This window comes from Chironomus tepperi, unplaced genomic scaffold (genome assembly GCF_022539635.2).
Source record: "Chironomus tepperi strain 1889 unplaced genomic scaffold, CSIRO-AGI_Ctep_v1 contig_269, whole genome shotgun sequence".
Lineage (NCBI taxonomy): Eukaryota > Metazoa > Arthropoda > Insecta > Diptera > Chironomidae > Chironomus > Chironomus tepperi.
The window spans coordinates 160,762-179,942 of record NW_027226391.1 but is presented as its reverse complement, the minus strand read 5'-3'; the positions used below and the strand labels follow the sequence as shown (position 1 = coordinate 179,942).

Below are 19,181 nucleotides of genomic sequence, written 5' to 3'. Positions count from 1 at the left end.
GCCGTTAAATTTTCAAACTCAAATTTTCTGTTTATTTTGACACAAAAAATCAACTTCAAAGCTTACTGCGCTGTATCAATCCCTCAACAACTCACCAATGCTACCCAAACTTTTCTCTATTAACTTTATAAGAATCATCATTACATTTTCATCTTGGATACAAGAAATAAGATGATGATCATTATGATGGTGTGAAGAATTGCACCATGTTGAATTGAACAAGATGTTTGACTTGACCAATTGAAGATACTTTAGGCAGTATGCCGATTAATTAGCCGTGAAATTTTAATTAACTAGAATATCTTGTGATTCCTCAAGGAGGATTCATTGCAATTTCTTGATATTCAAGCTTACCTGAACCGGAATTTTTTGAGTGAATGGCACCTAATTGCAATTATTTTGAAGATATCACACAGAAAGTAAACAAGTAAATGGCTAATATTCATCTATAGCACATAAAAACACGAATGTAAAGACATTCGTCAAACAGATTTTAAAGTATCGCATAAAAGGATCGTTGGAAGTGCTCTTAACAGGCACAACTGAAATAAATAATAAAGAAAAGGAATAGGTATCATAAATGAGAATGAAGAGCTTTTCAAGTAAAGTAAAATGAATCGAATGAAAGAACTAGTTTTTTTTTATTATTTTTCTATCCATACGTCACACATTGGGTAAATAAACCTTATTACAGTCTGAAAGGAACTGCAATATGAGATGCATTAGTGTACTTGTTCCATTACCCACCCACTTTAGTTTTCTCTTGCATGTTCATCAAAAGAAAATTAGCTAATGACTTGTGATGCATGTTTATAGACATTGCCTGTACTTACAATTAGTCTTTTATCAGTATGCAATATATTTGTGTAGATTGCAGCACGTGAAATGAATAGAACTGTGAAATAAATAAAAAACTTTTCAATGGGCTTGAGCTTTTCACATTTTTTTTTTTTCATTCCTCTCCTCCTGCCTGCCTTCTTTCGCTTTTTTTGAAGTGCGCTAAAGAATTTTCCTTTTGTAACACTCGAAAAGCCACAAGCTTTTTTTATTGCATTGGAGAAAAAAAAAATTATTGAGCAAAAGGCAGAGCATGAAAAAAATACCATAGAAAAGCACTTACAGTCAATTGTATTTCGTTCTGAAAGCAATTAAAAAATTATTTAATTAAAAACAATACTAGAATTGAGGTGTTTTTCTCGAGTGTAGTTTTGTTTGAAACTTTCTCCATCGGCAATTGTTGTTTTCCTTCTGCGGTTGGTCGATGCCAATGGGATTTATATGTTTCCAATGTGCTATTATTAAATAGTTGTTGAAATGGAGTTGCGGAAATTTTCTTAGAATTTTCAAATTTAACGTTAAGTTTGGATTTGAATTTGTCTTCAATTTGCCTCAAGATTTGAATTTGATTTGGCCGTTAGGTATGAGAACTTAATTGAATATTTACTTTTAACGGTAATTTCAAATTTGAACTTGAATTTAATTTGCCTAGGATTTTGAATTTTATTTGACCGTTAGAATATTTTAATTTGAATTTGTCTTCATTTTGCATCAAGATTCAAATTTAAATTGACCGTTAGAGAGCGAAATGCAGTGAATTTTCATTTTTAAATGCCAATTCAGATTTAAGTTTGAATTTGTCTTCAATTTGCCACATTTTTCGTTTGATTTTAAATTTGCCTTCAATTTGCCTTGAACTTTGAATTAGATTTGATCGTTAAACATTTAAATCTTTTAAAATACAATAAAATTCAGCATCTGAATGCAAATTAAAATGTCTCGACTAATTCAACTATCCATAAATTAGTTCCAGTCTGAGATAATTAGTTGAAAATATTTTTAAAAATAATATTTTATATTTTCCTTCCTTCACAATTGTCCGTATAATGAAGTGCCTTGCGTAATCAAAACTTAAGCAATGAGAAGCATTTTCTTGTTATTTGCATTAATCTTCAACACCTAATGATGAATTTTTTTATTTTTTGCGAATGATTTTTGTACTTCTGTTTACTTAGCTTTTAACGTCACTCACTCTTTGTCTATTAACGATTCGCGTATTGAAGAAATAACAAAAAAATAAGTCTTTTTTTTTACATTCCGTTCTTCATCTGTCATTTTGTATTCTGAATGATTATTTTATTCCTTGGATTTTTCAAAATAAAATAATACACAAAAATCCATTGTCTTTTTTTGAAGCTAGCGAAAGTGATTTAATTTGAGCGAAGCAGCATCAGAAGGAAAAGAATCTAATAAAAATACGGAATGAAAATGACGACGAGTGTTGAATAAACAATAAATTAGACAGTATAGAAATAAAAATAAGAGATGAAATAATTTAGATCCCGAGAAAAACGGTACAATGCAATTCACAGAAAACTCTCTTTACGTTCCATTCCATTCCATTTAGACCAGGTAGGTAGAGATTTTTAGATAGCTCATATTAAAAATAAATTTCTCAATTGTACATGAACCTATAATTTCATCCACTTCAGATTCTCTATTTGCTTCTTTCTACTCTCTGTTTTTACATAAATTCTTTGGTATCTGGTTTTTTTGGGGGATGTTTGTGGGATGTTTTGACATTTTGTCTTCTTTGGAATTGATTGTATGAGATGTAGGAGTCAATTTTTGTTGTATTTTGTGAAATTTGATAACTTAACTTGCACAGTATCCTTTTAACGGTCATCATAAATTTAAATTGAAACAAAAAGGTGTTTTGAGTTTGTTCAACAATTCAGTTTCATTTCAATCCAGTTCAAAATATAATTTGAATTCCAAAAACCCGTTTAGAATGATTTTTGAATTTTCACTTCAGTTTATTCAGTAATCTACTTTCATTTCAGTTCAATTAAAAACTTTGAATTCCAAAAAATGATTTTTTGTTGAAAATGAATTTGAACTTTCTAGCAACAAACTGTCAAAAATTCAATATTTTGGCATTAAGTTTGTTCAGTTCTACTTCATTTCAGTTCAGTTCAAAAATTTTTTTAGTTTAAAAGTAAAATTTGATGGGAATATGAAAGCCGAAAATGGATTTTGAACATTAAGTTCAATTTGTTCAGTAATTCAATTTCATTTCAGTTCAGTTCAAAAATTTGAATTTCAAAAAACCGTCAATTTTCCTTCCAATTCTTAAGCAAATAAATTCTTGAAAATTCAGCACATCATGTCCCATTAGATCTGTTATCCTTAAAAAATGCGCCATAATTAACAAATCCCCAATGCAATCTTCAACTTTTTGTTAAAAAAAAGTAAACAGTAAACATAAAAAGCAGTTAACATCAAAATCAGAAGTTCAAGAAGCATAAACATATTTAATTCAAATCCAATAATGTTGCCATGATGACATGATGATGATTGTATGAAATCTGTACACAACATACTATTATGAATATATATATATATATTTTTGTTTGTTGCTACTGATTGATATCGTACTGAGATAAGTGGTCTTTAAAATCTACACATAAATAATAATACACACATTCAGATTATTCATTATCCTTTTTGCTTGTAAAGAATGATTAAGTACTTATTTATACATTAATTTATCAAGTGAGAGGAGATCCTTTTCTAAAAATGTCATTTATATGAGAACGCCCACGACCATTGTTGTCGACTGTCCTGAAACATGCTTTTCAAAATTGAATTTATGTGTTTTGACAGGAATCAAGGCTCAATTTTAGTTTTGCATAAAATTATTTATTCTTTTTTTTTTCATCATAATTGTAAATTATAAAGTATTGCAAAATATGGCATAGTATAATTAATACGAATGTATGACACATTTGATCGAGATACAATAATATTGATGCAACGTATAGCAATGAGACATATTCTTTTTTTTCTGAATTTAATTAATTACCAGAACAATAATTGCGATTTTAATAATAATAAAAAATTGTAAACCATACAATTCCTATGATTTCGGGATTTATACTGTTTCAAAACATTCATATGGTTTTGAAGAAATATTTAGAATTTGTAAGGTTTTTGAATGAAATTTATGACTATTATTGGATTTAAGGAATTTGGAAGAATGTGAATTTGTAAGGTTTTTGAGAACATTATATTTTGTTGGGTTTTAGAAATAAAAATAGAATTTGGAAGGTTTTAATGGAAATTAATATTTTTGCGAGTTTTTGGAAATTTGGGGATTTATAGGGTTCAGAAACATTGACATTTGTAAAGTTCAGAAATATCGAATTTGTAAGGTTTACAATAATTCCGATTTTATGTTAATTTTTCCAGGATATTGAAGAATTTTCCATTTTAGAATTCAAGCAAGTCTGTCACAATTTTCTATGTCAAATTAATAATAATTTATACGGTTCCAAAGCACAAATCAAACAATTTTTCAGCTATTGCAGTATTTATTCAAATAAAATAACAAAAATTAATAGCCTCTTATTATGAAACGCATTGGCAACAGCTTTAATGTGCTGAAATGGAATGTATTTTTTGTTATAAAAATAATAATAATAATCTCATGGTTACAAATATATTGAATTATAGGAGATCCGTAAATTTAAATAGATATAATTTCAGTTCTGTTTAAGAAATATGAATATCCTTCAAATAAAGCAAATAAGCCAGAGTTGTAAAACATACATTTGACAGGCAAAAACCGTACAAATTCTTGATATTGGTATGGATTTGTAAGTAAAACCATACAAATTATCAAAAATTTGTACGGTTTTTGCCTGTCACAGTTGCCTGTATTGCAACTATGAAATAAGCAAAATATAATTAAATTAAAAACTTTCATTTTTTTTCTACTCACACACACAACACATTTTACGTTACGTTAGAATCACATTTTTTTTGCTAGTTAAATAGTTAGACAACAGTAGTAATTTATGTATAATTAATAATTTAAACATTTTTCTTCAAATAATGATGATTGTTCATTGTATAACGATTATAATGACGATGATATGATTGAAATTGTATAGTGGGGGGAGATTATTTAAGATTTATCAAGTTCTGCTGAGCGATTTAGGGGGGTAAATAGTATTTATTTTTATTTTTCCATATTTTTCCTGCGCAAAATACTTTTTCCTTCATTTTTTTTTGTGTGTGTTCAGGTAACGGTAAGTTCTATTATTTTTTTAAATCTGGATTACGAGGATACCACTGACATTCGGATGATAGCGATGATGATTAAACATGAATATGCACGATCACATTTTCTTGTTAAATTCAAGTTTTTTAACTCTGACATGAAATGGGCAATGATGAGATCAAGATTATCAACTTTTTTTTTTTCGATGTTTTTGTTTCCAAAAAAATGACGTTTTTGGAGTGGATTTTATGATTGATTCAAATTGTTTAGTGGCTACTGTGATGAGTTAATTGGAAATTTAGTTTTGACCGTTAATTTTTGAATTTTATGTTATTTTTTCATGAGTTCAAGCTTGAAAATTTGAAAACAGTTGTTTTAAAATTCAAAATCTTTTCAAAGTTTTTAATTTTGAAGTTCAAAAATTCTTCAAGCTTTTGAATTTTTGAAAACCGTTAAAATTCAAATTTTTGAAAACAGTTAAACGTGAAGTTCAAAAATTTTCCACATTTTTGAATTTTTGAAACCCGTTAAATTTTGGATTTAAAAATATAAATCTGTTAAACTTCAAATTTTTGAAAACCGTTAAATTATAAATTTTTGAAAATCAGTCAATTTTGAATTTTTGAAATCCGTTGAATTTCAAATATTAAGAAGCCGTTAAAATCCACAAATTATTTTAAGATCCACTCCAATTCCTCTTTAAAAATTTTCAATTATAATCCTTTCGGCTATATAAATTTATCTCAAAATCTGTGCTAAATACTTTTTTTTTCTTCATTTTTTTAAATTTGCTTCTACTTAAAAATATGTGCCCGTAATTTTACTATTTAATAATGCTTTAAATTTCATGACTATCAATATTGTCTACGATTTCATTAAAATAATCAATAGGATTCATTTTTTTTTCATTTGCTTTTCATATACATATTCACACATTGTGAGATATATGGAATGATAATGTTTTTAATAATATAGATCACAATTAGGGAAATACAAATGCTTTGAGGAAGCGTTAAAAATTAGATATAATTAATACAGATTAAATCAATCAATACACGTACGTACATAGTATTCAAAAAACATTTAATCTATAATAGTTTCTATGAGTTTGACGCAGAATGACCAGAAACTGACGACGAATGGCGAGCATTAAATGTTAAAACTTTATCTGGAATTGAATTACGTTCTAATGGAACTAGAGTATACAATTCCTCTAAACTCGGTACATAAACCAATTTACGCCAAAATTTTGCACTAATAAACGGTCGTGTCATCCAAATTAATGACTTTAACCAAAATGTTGGATGAACAATGTAACAACTTTTTAACGACTTCCTTAGGCGACGATCAAGCAACTGATAACATTTCTTGAGCCATGGAAATGGTGGTGAATTTTTGCGATTTGAGGCACCGTGTAGATAAACTAATACATAATCATCCGTTACGAGTTGCTCTAATGTTTTTATAACATAATAAAACAGATTATTCATCACATAGTTGTAATCCTTTCGTGAACGATCTGGAAGATGGCATGCACTAAAGACTACTATTGCGTTGTGTCCGCCAGCTTTCAAGTATCCTCCATGCGACAGGATTCTCTTGTAAGGTTCAATTACCTGGATGGAATGAAATAATAGTTAAATCTAAGATTAATCCTGGGATTTAATTAAGTCTGAAAATTAATCCTAGGATTAAAAATATTGAGCATCAATCTGAGGATACAAACGACATAAATGAACAAAAGTGACAATATAGTGACCATACCTTCATATCAATCTCTCGAGACTTTCCATCAGGCAGCGTAATACATTGAAAATTCCTTACATTTCTACTCTCCTCAACAGCTGAATATTCCGGTATGCGTGCATTATTATCAGAATTTAAATATGGTTTGCAAAAATTTTTCACCACATCAAGTAAATTACCGTTCGTTTGAGATTTATAATCAGTTGAATTCATATGCAGTGCATCGTCATCAAAATCATCAAAAAAGTCATCATTCCGATAACTTGATTCTTCTGGCGATGAGTCATCAGCTTGATCAACTTTTAGACTATCCGATAATGGAACTCTTCTCTTGCTATTACTCTCAATGTCCAGATGAAGAAATTTTGGTGATGATGATGATTGTTGGAGACGAATTAATGATGGTGATTGCTGTTGTCCTGAATTTGTGTTTACTAATGTTACTTTATTGAATGATGGACATACTTCTGCTTGATATTGAGAAACATCTGGCTCGGAATCACTCTTGAAGTCGTAAATATCCTACATAGAAATAAGATCAAAATTAATAAATTTTTAACGGTTTTTAAAAATTCAAAAATTTGACATTCAGACAAATTGAAGCAAAACTCCGTCAATTTTAAAATCATGCTAATTATTTTATTTAGGTATTTAGTTAATTTATGTAGGTAGTACGAATTAATTGTGAAAGATTCTAGTTAAAATTAATGTCTTTTTATCCATTCGATATTGCACAGAATTCAATTCCATTATTTTCTCCATTAGCTGCTACCGAATTCATCCATCCATTTCTCATATCGCTGCAAATCTTGCTTGCTGACACTTTTGTTACATTTTCCAATCGCATCCATAAAATCAACAAGAGTTACTGGCAAGTCAACTTCATCTTTTGCTAATTGCTTAATTTGTTCTGGCTTTAATCCAATGATTTTCTTACGAAGTGACATCATAGCTGCATCGCGGCAAACATTTGTAATATCTGCTCCTGAATATCCTTTTAATCTGTTTGCAATCTTTTCCAAATCGACTGTATCGTCAATCTTTACTTCTCTTAAATTGATCTTCAGTAAAGCAACTCGACCTAGAATAACGATTAAATAATATTTGAAAAATAACGGCCAAAAAGAATTTGAAAATAAAGAGGTTCAAAAAAATTCAAAATTTGAAAATACGTTACCTTCATTATTAGGCAACGGGATGTAAATTCTCTTTTCTAAACGTCTTCGTAAGGCTTCATCGATTTCCCATGGAAAATTAGTAGCTGCAAGAACCATAACAACTTTTTCTTCTGTATTAACGCCATCCATTTGAACAAGCAATTCAGATTTGACTCTTCTTGATGCTTCATGCTCTGTGGCGCCTCCTCTACTCGAACAAAGTGAGTCAATTTCGTCAATAAAAATTGTGGACGGTGCATAAAATCGTGCCATTTCAAAAAGTAATCGAACGAGCTTTTCTGATTCTCCTCGATATTTGCTTGTTAATGTGCTGGATGATACATTGAAGAATGTTGTGCCGCATTCTGTGGCTACTGCTTTTGCCAGCATTGTTTTTCCTGTTCCAGGCTGAAATTTATGAATTAAAAATAAATATTTTGGACATGAAATTCAAAAACTAAATGACTTACAGGTCCAACCATCAAAACACCTTTCCATGGTCTTCGAATACCTTTAAAATAATCAGGCATCCACATAGGCAAGACTACAGCTTCCTCTAAAAGTCGTTTAGCTTCATGCAAGTCAGCAATATCATCCCAATGAATATTTGGATTCTTTTGTAAAATGTCTCTTTCGAGCATGTCAACTAAATCAACGTCAGCATGTGATGAAGGTTCAAATTTCTTCTCTGGTTCCTCTTGAGGCTGATCATCTTCTTGCTCATCATCCTTTTTGTCATTTTTATCACCGTCTTTTGCTGCTGCTGAGTTAATTGTCCTTCGTCCTGTAGCTTTTGCATTACCGACTTTTCCCTTTACTTCTGGAGGCATTTGACGACCTTTACTACTTGTTGGCTTGCTTCCTCCTTTCTTGTTGACTTCTGCCTTCTTTGCGGTTTTACTGTATTTGCTAAAATATTAATTATGGTTAATAAATTTAAGTGATTAAGAAAGAAAGTCATTTACCTTGGTGCTGGAGGTGGAGACCATCGATCAGGATCGTGATATTGTCTCTGTTCAGCGACTTTCTGTGTACCAAACCAGAATGAGTCTTTAGTTGGTGAATCTGTATTCATATATTGATTTGAGGCAGGTGGTGGATGATAAATAGCTGATGATTTTTGAACTGGCATATTCTGAATGTCCATTGTTATGCCAGCCAATGTCTTTTGAAGTTCCTTGAGTTTTGTGGATTCTTTGATTAGTTGTTGCTGTATTAATGTGTATTTTCCTCGTTTTGTCGTGTCCATACATCCAATTATCAACTTCTGTATCATTTCCAAGACTGTCTCATAATAAATGCCAGATGAATCATAATTTCCACTTATTGCCATGTCCCTGGCAAGTTTAACATTCGAAGATAGCTCGGTTAATGACATCCTTTGTTATGATTCTTAATTTTTTTCAACCAGATTGATTTTTAAATCAATTTTTTAACACAAATACGCGAGAAATCTTATTTATTTTTATGGTAAAACGATTTAAGAGCACTTAAATTGTCATTTAGATGATGACTTTATTAAGGAACACTTTTAAAACTACTTAAATTTAATGTTTTTTAATTTATTTTCACTCACACACAATAAAAATATGATCGAAATTAATTTCGAAAATTCGAAAATCGAAGGTAGCAAAAATTGCTGCTGGATCTAACATCCAGAAATCAATGAAACTAATTTTTTATACAATGACTGATTGTGTAATATTCAATAATACTTACCGGACTCGGTTCACGATACTTGATTCGTTGACATCTTTCGTCATTATTATTTACACAATTAACTAAATCATTGCTCATTGATGATGTTTTGGTCGTCTTTGTATGACTTGTTGTCGTTAGATGATGCGATGACGGCTGATTATTACTATTATGTGTCATTAGTACAACATCCGGAAAATTTCTATTATTTGAATTGCTAAAGCTAGAGGAATCTTCAGAATCATTATCATCAAAAAATTCGAGCGGATGATGTCGAACTGGTGTTAATTTCATTTGTTGATCATTACTGGAACTGCTGAGACTCAGTGTATTTCTATTCTCATTATCGTCCTGTTTTTTGGACATTGTAACATTCAAATTTAAGGAATTAAAACTCGATGAAATTTTTTCTACATTATTTTCACTACTTTTCACTATATTAAGTTCATTATCTGTCTGATTTGTTGGTGATATGGACGATGTGTCTGTTGTACAATTCTCTGATACATCCATTTGTTGATAATCTGGAGAATTCGCTTGATTATCCATTTATTAAATTATTACTTAAATTAAATTTCTTTTTGTGTACGAAAAAAAATATCTAATCCTGAATCAGTGATTGTAAGGACACTGCTTTTCTATTATTTTTCTTTTTCGAAAGGAAAATTCTTTCGTCTGTTGATATCTGTTTCTGCTAGTTGGCACTAGATGGCATTGCATGGTTTGTTATGATATTTTTTCAGTTTAGAACAAACTAACGGTTATTTTATATTTGAATTATTATTTGAAGCGAATTTATAAAGTTTTTTCCCGGTTTGAGGCAAATTCGTAGTTTTGTGCCCTTTAGTAAATAAAAGCCGGTAAATATTTCATAAAATTGTTCAATTTCATGTTAAATACAGTTAAATATAGGCACAAAATCGACTGCATATTTATTAAGAACAGGAATTATCTAGTTGCAATTTTAATTTTGTGTTGAACATAAAAAAATTAAGCTAACTAGATCAAAAAATTTAATTCCCGCGAAAATATTCATTCAAAACATTAAAAGCGCTTCCAAACAACACGTCTACAAGTGCAGCATATACATCGCCAATTCTAGTTCTATCATTCATCGCCAGAGCTCGCAAAGTAGAATAACAAAAGATGAACGGTGGAAAATTGTTAATTTTGTTTTTATATTTTATAAGTTCCAATGCAAATTCAATACATAGACGATTCGAGTATAAATACTCATTTAAGCCACCATATTTAGCACAAAAGGATTCAACAGTACCGTTTTTTGAAGTCGGAGGAAGTAAGTATAGAAAAAAAATTGCAAAATCTCTTGCCAAATTTTGTTATTTATAACTCATTTCTGATGATGTAATTTAATCAAATACGATAAGGACACAGCAGTTAATCATGCCTTATCAGATTTCATCAAATTCAATCCCGGTTTCATTGAAAATTCACCAGTTTTCCAAAGTTTCATCGACGACTTTTAAAACATTCCACGTCATGAATTTTTTTCTTCTCTCAGTTCCATAATATGTCAAGACATTGATTTCTCACAAAAATCTCTTTTAGTGTCTTTCGTGTTATTTCTTATCATGTTATGTCAAAAACGTGTTACTAGCTACGACTACACATTATTCTCTAAACTTTAATGCTCTACATTAACTAAATTACTTTTAATCTATACCAATACATGATACTTATGCTTACATTTTAGATGCAATTGCCTCATCGGAGAGTATTCGTGTTGCTCCATCATTGAGATCACAGAAAGGTGCTGTATGGACAAAAGCAAAGACAAACTTCGATTGGTGGGAAGTTGATATTGCATTTAGAATATCCGGTCGTGGACGTATTGGTGCCGATGGTTTAGCTTTTTGGTATACAACTGAAAAAGGCGATTATAATGGAGAGGTCTTTGGATCATCTGATAGATGGAATGGTCTTGGTTTATTCTTTGATTCATTTGATAATGACAATAAGCACAACAATCCATACATTATGGCTGTAATTAATGACGGCAATAGAAAGTTTGATCATCAAAATGATGGAATTAATCAAGCACTTGCTGGATGTTTAAGAGATTTCCGTAACAAGCCTTTCCCAACTCGTGCAAAGATTGAATATTACAATAATGTTCTTACTGTCTTGTTCCATAGTGGAATGACAAATAATGAACAAGATTATGAAATGTGCTTAAGAGCTGAAAATGTTGTACTTCCCAAGTTCGGTCACTTTGGTCTTTCAGCTGCAACAGGTGGATTAGCTGATGATCATGATGTTTTCCATCTTCTTACAACATCATTATGGGCACCAGGAACACTCGATGCTATTGGACAAGTTCCACAACAAGATAATGATAAGATCTCACAAGAGTATCAAGAATATCAACAGAAATTGGATAAGCAAAAGGAAGAATACAAGAAGGAACATCCAGAAGAACAAAAAGACGACATGGAAGATTGGTTCGAATCCGATAATCAACGTGAATTAAGACAAATTTGGCAAGCACAGACACAAACTGCTGAGATTCTTAGAGAATTATCAAGAAAATTAGATGAAGTACTTGGACGTCAAGAAAGAACTTTGAGCTTAATTTCAGTGTCAGGCAATCAAATCCAAACTGGCGGTGCACAACAGCCACAAGGAGGTCAACAGCCTCCAGTATATACAGGCAGTACAGGCGATTCAATCAGACGACAGGAGGTTGATAATATAATTAATACACAAAATATCTTAGTCCAATCAATGCGCGATTTAAAAACACAAGCAAATGACTTGAATCAACGAGTTGAGATGTTGATAACTAATCAGAAGCAAGGAGGCTCACAAGGCGGTGGATATGACATTCAAGGACTAATTACTGAAATGCGTGATGGATTGAATCAAGTCAAATTATCAGTGCATGGTGTTCAAACAAAAATCAATCAACCACAACAGCTGACATCATGTCCAGATGCAAAATGCTTAGGCATGACACCATTCTTGATTGCCATCGTAGTTCACTTACTCATTCTTTTAGGATACAATATGTATAAAGATGCAAAAGGCAATCAATCAAAGAAATTCTACTAAAATTAATTGCTAAACATTCCATCATTATCGTCGATATCGACAGGAGGGGTTAATTCATTAATGACGTCCAACATTCTTGGGGGTCAATAATTTAATTAATATTTTTCTTTTGAAAATTGAAATTTTTGTTGAAATTCAGGTCTAGAAAATTAAATTTTTGATTGACGTCATTTATGGATGAACCCCAATAAGACAGACTTTTGTGTATTGTGCAAAAAAAAAAGAAGAATCAACCTCCACCTTCATTTAATTGAAATATGAACGCAACAAATTTTTTTGATCAATTTCTTTAAATAATTATTAAAAAAAAAGTCACACAAAGAACAAAATACCTACCTACTTTAATTAAAAAAATGTTTTTAGAATGAATTACTATCGTAATAGGAACAAATGAATAAGTTTCTACAATGTTAATTGAGCAATTTTTTTTTGTTTAATTAATTTTTTTTTATATATTTTTTTTATTTCGTTGTGTATATAAACAAAAAGTAATACATGGAAGTAATATTTTGTCTCGATTTCTCGAACCTATGTACGTTACTTAAAATTTGTCAAGAAATTGAGGTTTTTTTTTTCTTCTAGATAAGACAATTTTTGAGTTGTGATTTTAAGGCTCCTAACATACTTTTATGGATATTTTCTTTCTATAATGAAATTGTTTTTTAAAAATTGAAATGTAATAGAACAAGACTTTTTGTTTTAGTAAAATTAAACATTGACATGAAAGAATTAAAATTGTGTTTTAATTTATAACACATTGCTTGAATTTGAATTTTTAACGTATTTTTAAAATTTAAAAATTATTTTGAACCTATTTTCAAAATTTGAATTTTTGACGTTTTTTAACAGTTTGAAATTTGTAACGTATTTTTGAAATTTGAATTTTTTTGAACTTCAGACTTTTTTGAACTTTTTTGTGGTTTTTACAGGAAAAACTCTAGATTCATCAGATTTGAAGACGTTTTCTACAACTTAATCACTATGGAACAGGCTATGGAAGCAAGTGCGGCCTACCATAAGAGCTGACAAGAAGATTCGAAGCAATTAAATCAGGATTTTAGGTTTTCATACAAACATCATTGACCAAGTATCAGAAAATTCAAATTTTGCAGTTAAAATTCATTTAAATTTCAAAAAGCCAGTAAACTCATCTTTTCATATCATACAGCCGAGAAAATCTCACTACCAAAGTCTGTCAAATCTTCAAAAAACTCATCGAATCCATTCCATTAAAATCAATTGTGTAATAAAAAGACACATTCAAGTTTATAAATTGCGATAACTTTTATACATCATATCTAATCGAGATTCCAGTCTCCACATTGTCTGCCCATGAAATTGACTGAAAAACATTTGAAAATCTGGTATGCGCGTTGAGTTGGCTTCTGTGAGCATGATTCTTGTGTTACATAATGCTATGTTGCTCTCGTTATCAGTCGTCAACTAAAATCCACAATTTTGAATAGAATTTTTTTCTCCCATCACTGTGCTGCTCATCTCAATTAAAAACAATTTTTTTTTGCATGAAGCTAAAATTAAATTGTCGCTAAGAATAGCATGAATATACGCTTGCATTACTTGGAAAATTGTCAACATGAGAAATATTTAAGGAAGATAAGAAAAACAAAATAGTAAATTGAGCAGTGAATTGATTTTGGACGTTCGAACAAGTGGACTTTCCATGGAAGATGCTCTCAAATCATCTCGTTCTATTCGTGCTCCTTGTGTGCTCGTTGAAACCTGTTGGTAAGTGATCCTTTAACATGCCAAAAATACAATTTGTTTATAAAATTATTTTTGGCACTTCCAGTCACACTTGAGGAAGATTGTGTTGATTATTTTGGAAATACTGGTGAGCATTAATGTCTGGTTTAGTGATGGGCAATCTGTGTGCTATTCTACAGCCAAAAATGTTTTGAAATGCCATGAGGCGTACGCTGTACGGTTTCATTCTGAGCTAAACATCAAGGTGTGCCGTGAATAATAACAGGTTGCCCAGCACTAGACTCTAGTTTGACAAGCTGCAACAATTATGTTTAACCCATTTTCAAGTGTCACACGGCAACCTTTACATCCCCGGACCCAGTCTCTGTTCGTCATGCGTCTGTTATCATTCAAAGTCACTTTGGTGTCGCAGTATCTTTTGCGAACCTCCTTATGTGAGTGTGTCAATTGATTGACTTTTATTGGATGTGATCATTTACGATTAATTTATTTTAGTACTGCAAAAAATTCCGAATTGGAGAGAGATGTTGCGAATATGAATGTCTTGATTCTAAAGAAGAAATAGCTGCTGAAAAAGTAAGTGAAATATTGACTGTCAAAGATTTGTTCTCTTAATATTGCCGTTGGGAAAAATGACCTACTGAGTTTGCTATGCAACAAATATTATGGAAAATTGTTGAAAAATCAATGAAATAAATTTGATATTCAAGAATTCAAGAATGATTGCTTTCCGAATTTACATAAGAAAAATAATGTGGTAGGTCTAAAGCTGTCTGAAGTTTGATGAATATCAATCATGAGGTCACTTTTGGCGCCAAAAGTCATTGCTTTGAATAGTTGCAGAAAATGTTTCTTTAACTATTTGATGTCGTCACTAATCATTCAGCGATGATTTTGCAGAAGTCAAAACTTAATTACTTCTTATCTAATTTTGGAAAATATGTTCTTACTATGTATGTTGTTTGAGTTAAGGACTATGTTTGATTTTCCTTGTCAAACTCTTGAAATGCTTAATTTTATCAGAAAATTCAAAATTCTTCTAAATTTGCTCAAAGTTCAGAAACTCATCTGTCAATGAAATCTTTAGATGGCTGTTTGAGCATTGTTCGATCGCAGTAACAATGCTGCAGTTTACTTAGAACCAAGTTGTCACCTATCGATTTGCTATAAAAGGCAAAAATCATCAAAAAATTCTATCTTATAAAACAAATTTGCCTACAAGTTACAGAAACTCATCTGTCTATGAAATCTTCAGATGGATGTTTGAGCATTGTTCGATCGCAGTATACGATGGCATGCCTGTTTACAAACCTAGCGTAGATTTAGGTAGGTGCCTAGAACCAAGGCGAAAACAACCAAATTTGGCTAATTGACTGCATTATTGTTCTAAGTATTTTGACGCTTCGTTGCAGTGGTGGAAACATTTTTATACGTGCGCAATACAATAAATTTCTATTCAAAATTATAAATCTCTATTTTCTTCTAGCCAAACCACACATGCCAAATCAGCATTTTTGTTCATTATACTAGTCAAATTATTTTAAATCTTAAAATTTAAACCTAATTTAGAAATTTTAGAACTTAAAATACTTTTGCATGAAGAATACCTTTTAGGTTCATATTTTTGACATAATAAGTTTATGATTTAGTAAATTTTACAAAATTCAAATGCAATTTAAATATGTAATACAGACTCAAAAATTATTGAATACTATGAAAATCATTTAAAGTTGTTTATGGTTTATAAATTTCAGACTAAATGTCGTAGTTTACTTGGATTTTGTATTGAAAAGTCAAATTCAGTCAACTTGACTTCATACAAAACTCAAGTCGATTTCAAGAACTGCTTCAGACTAAACTTGTATTTTGCAGTTCCATCCTAGTAATAAATTAGATTTTAATCCTTAAATAACAATAAATTTCTATTCAAAATGATAAATCTTTAATTTTCTTCTAGGAAAGACTTAGAAAACGCCGAAGATTTCTTGGAATCTACTTCGAGGCTAGTGATGATGCTGCAATAGCCAAACCACACATAACACATCTCTTAGTTAGCATAGCAATCGTATTAAAAGCAATTTAAAATGAAACTTTATTAGCAATTATTTATGTTGTGTTATAAAAGAATTCTACATATTTTATGGATGTATGGAATAAAGCAATGTTAAAAGAATTTATTTTGAAATTAAATAAAAGTTTATGAAATTTCATAACTGAAAGTAAGTTGCCGCCATTTTACAGAAGCATTTCCTTCACAAAAAGTATGTTTGATTATGCGCGGTAGCATGTACGCGATATTTTACAACTGTTTCAGTATTTTTATTATGTTGAGAGGGTTGTAACAAATAGAAAGCAGTTTCCCCAACTTTTAGCAGTCAGAAACCAGTAGGAGGTTGACTGTATCATTTTACCCATTTTCCCAGGCATCGAATACAATAAAAAGTCAATTTTTACAGCTTCCATTCCACTCACACATGAAAAGATTCTTATTTTTCGCAAACATCCCGTTTTTTGAGGGGAAATTGCTAGACATAAGAAATAAGAATACTCATCATGATGGCGCCAATATCCAACAAAAGCTTCTTCATTGCTCGCGATAAAAATAAAACTACAAGGCAAATAATAAATTGTTCTGGGCAAAAAGGCACTTTCGTGTGGCAGCATTAAAATCAGCTACGAGATATCACAAGATAGAAAAAATGCTGAGTAAAGTTTCGCGACTATGTGGCGCCGATGAAGATATATGCTTGGGGAAAAAACAATGACACAAGAATGAAATCCTTGCCAAAGAGTTGTAAGCGAGGCTGAATTTTCCCAGATGAAATTGAAATTTCCATATATGGAGCTAATGATGAATTTATGGCTCCTCTCAATTTAGCCACAATATGACTTGCTTCAAATAGTTTTCATGATATTGATCAATGACCTTTTGTGGTTGGAAGGATATTTGTGCTTTTGGCATTGCTGCATGTTTTTCTATCTGGGTAAAAATGAAATTTACTTTATGGAGCTGGCAATAAATTTACTTGGACAACAATGAAGGCCGGATGTTGTTACGTAAGCTAGAATAATTTTTTGGTATTTTTGCTGAAAAAGCTCCGCATTCAATTATTTTGCTTCCTAAAATAGGACGATGCCTGGGACGATGAATAAATTTGATTTTACGGATTTTAAGCAAATTGTTTTGTGCTTGGTAACAATTCTTAATAATGTTAATGCTTAGCTTATGATCGTTGCTGGGCATTTTATTAAATTAAGAGTTTGTTCCATTTGAGGATTTAAATGTTGTGAATTTAATGTTTGGGGAATTTCATTTTAAATCTACAATATTCAATGAATTAGAATATTTATCCCTTTATGTAATTGGCATTTCCGTTTAAAATAGACAGTATTTACCATTGCCAAAAAAGTTGGAAATCTACATATTTGATTTTTGGCACTGAATTTCATTATTACATTTATGAATTTATTGAAGCTGAATTTACTTTTGACTGGATTATTTTGAGTTAAGATTTGATTGCAAATATGTTATGAAATGATATTTTGAAGCTTAACTTGAGCTTTATTTACTGAATACGTGCAAAAATAAAATACGATACTTTACGTATACATTAGAGCTCGACGCAAACTCGAGTTTAATATACAGTCGAGTCGACTTTTCTAAACAAAATCCAAATCGAGATTGAGCTCTGGTAATCATAATCCTTTTTGTAAAATTTTGAAATACTATTTTTGAGCATATGTAAAGGATTAATTTGATTTCAAATTATACATTCATGTATATACAATTAGTTGCCATTTATGGCTGTTAGTCCATTCAATAAAACTGCTTAGTTTGTTTAAGATTTTGATTCCATCTGTGTCCAATTATCAACTATCGGTAAGGACATTCAAGTTCCTACTTTTACAAGTTACAGAATGAATTTCACCAATTTTACTAAATTTTTAAACCAAAGACTTGCAGTAAAAGATTAATAAAATGTTAAAACTGGTTAAAACATTTGTCTTTACTTCGCTGGCCGTACAGATCAACTGTGATCCACGTCATCCCTTAGTTGACGTCTAAAGTTGACTCTATTACAGGCTGTCCTTTCCCAATTTGCAGCACCAAATGCTTCTTATGTTAATTTAGTAATTCTCTAGCTGTAGTCTTTCTTAAAAGATGTCACCTTATTTTTCAGATATTTTCCTTAACAGCAAAAAGCATGATTTCTCTGAACAGAAAGACAGTACCTAATAGCGGTCTCTTTGTCTGCTAGGGCTTAATTATTGAATACTATTTCTTGCTAAATAATCAAAATCAGAAGTTTTTCTAACAATTTATTCTAAAAATTTTCTGAATTCAACATAAAACTACAATTCCTCTTCTGCAACTCCATGTTCTTTCTGAATCAAGAATTAATGAGTTCCACATCCATCCCGTTCTTGATATCATCATCAAATTAATAACAGCACAACGAGTTTTAACAATTTCATCCTAATAAAATTTATTTCTATCCATAATAACATCAAACATTATAATCGCAGTCGAGGGACAAATTTCCATAAAGATCATAAAAAACAAAGACGAAGAGATAAAAAAAACTTGTTCGAATGAGCAAGTTATGCCTAAATTTCGAGGGATGAAAATGACATAACTTTTTTTATGAGTCCTTATTTAAATGAATTGAAATTAATAAACCACAAAATAATTATTATTCATTTCGCTGCGTGATGTGGAA

At 30.6% G+C, this 19,181-nt stretch overlaps 4 protein-coding genes across 5 annotated transcripts; 2 read left to right on the top strand and 2 right to left on the bottom strand.

The window, feature by feature from the left end:
* Positions 1-5,594: 5,594 nt before the first annotated feature.
* Positions 5,595-10,283, bottom strand: LOC139091973 (protein prune homolog 2). Of its 2 annotated transcripts, XM_070642236.1 has the most exons (4): positions 9,685-10,283; positions 6,988-7,330; positions 6,827-6,906; positions 5,595-6,678 (listed from the first exon to the last, which is right to left on the bottom strand). In XM_070642236.1, the coding sequence occupies exons 1-4, from the start codon at positions 10,210-10,212 to the stop codon at positions 6,163-6,165; spliced, it is 1,467 nt and encodes a 488-aa protein (XP_070498337.1). In that variant the 5' UTR covers positions 10,213-10,283; the 3' UTR covers positions 5,595-6,162. The 2 variants fall into 2 exon arrangements, with proteins under 2 accessions (XP_070498337.1, XP_070498336.1); XM_070642235.1 differs by having other exon boundaries at positions 6,827-7,330.
* Kat60 (Katanin 60) lies at positions 7,405-9,532 on the bottom strand. The gene is made up of 4 exons (XM_070642234.1): positions 8,931-9,532; positions 8,436-8,874; positions 7,986-8,373; positions 7,405-7,889 (listed from the first exon to the last, which is right to left on the bottom strand). The coding sequence occupies exons 1-4, from the start codon at positions 9,341-9,343 to the stop codon at positions 7,570-7,572; spliced, it is 1,560 nt and encodes a 519-aa protein (XP_070498335.1). The 5' UTR covers positions 9,344-9,532; the 3' UTR covers positions 7,405-7,569.
* Positions 10,284-10,756: 473 nt separating the features above from the next.
* ergic53 (protein ERGIC-53) lies at positions 10,757-13,410 on the top strand. The gene is made up of 2 exons (XM_070642206.1): positions 10,757-10,960; positions 11,378-13,410. Exons 1-2 carry the CDS (start codon positions 10,810-10,812, stop codon positions 12,733-12,735), a joined length of 1,509 nt encoding a protein of 502 aa, XP_070498307.1. The 5' UTR covers positions 10,757-10,809; the 3' UTR covers positions 12,736-13,410.
* An 812-nt stretch (positions 13,411-14,222) lies between these two features.
* On the top strand, positions 14,223-16,633 carry LOC139091976 (uncharacterized). The gene is made up of 5 exons (XM_070642239.1): positions 14,223-14,481; positions 14,546-14,587; positions 14,788-14,894; positions 14,956-15,036; positions 16,418-16,633. Exons 1-5 carry the CDS (start codon positions 14,424-14,426, stop codon positions 16,541-16,543), a joined length of 414 nt encoding a protein of 137 aa, XP_070498340.1. The 5' UTR covers positions 14,223-14,423; the 3' UTR covers positions 16,544-16,633.
* The last annotated feature ends 2,548 nt before the right edge of the window (positions 16,634-19,181 follow it).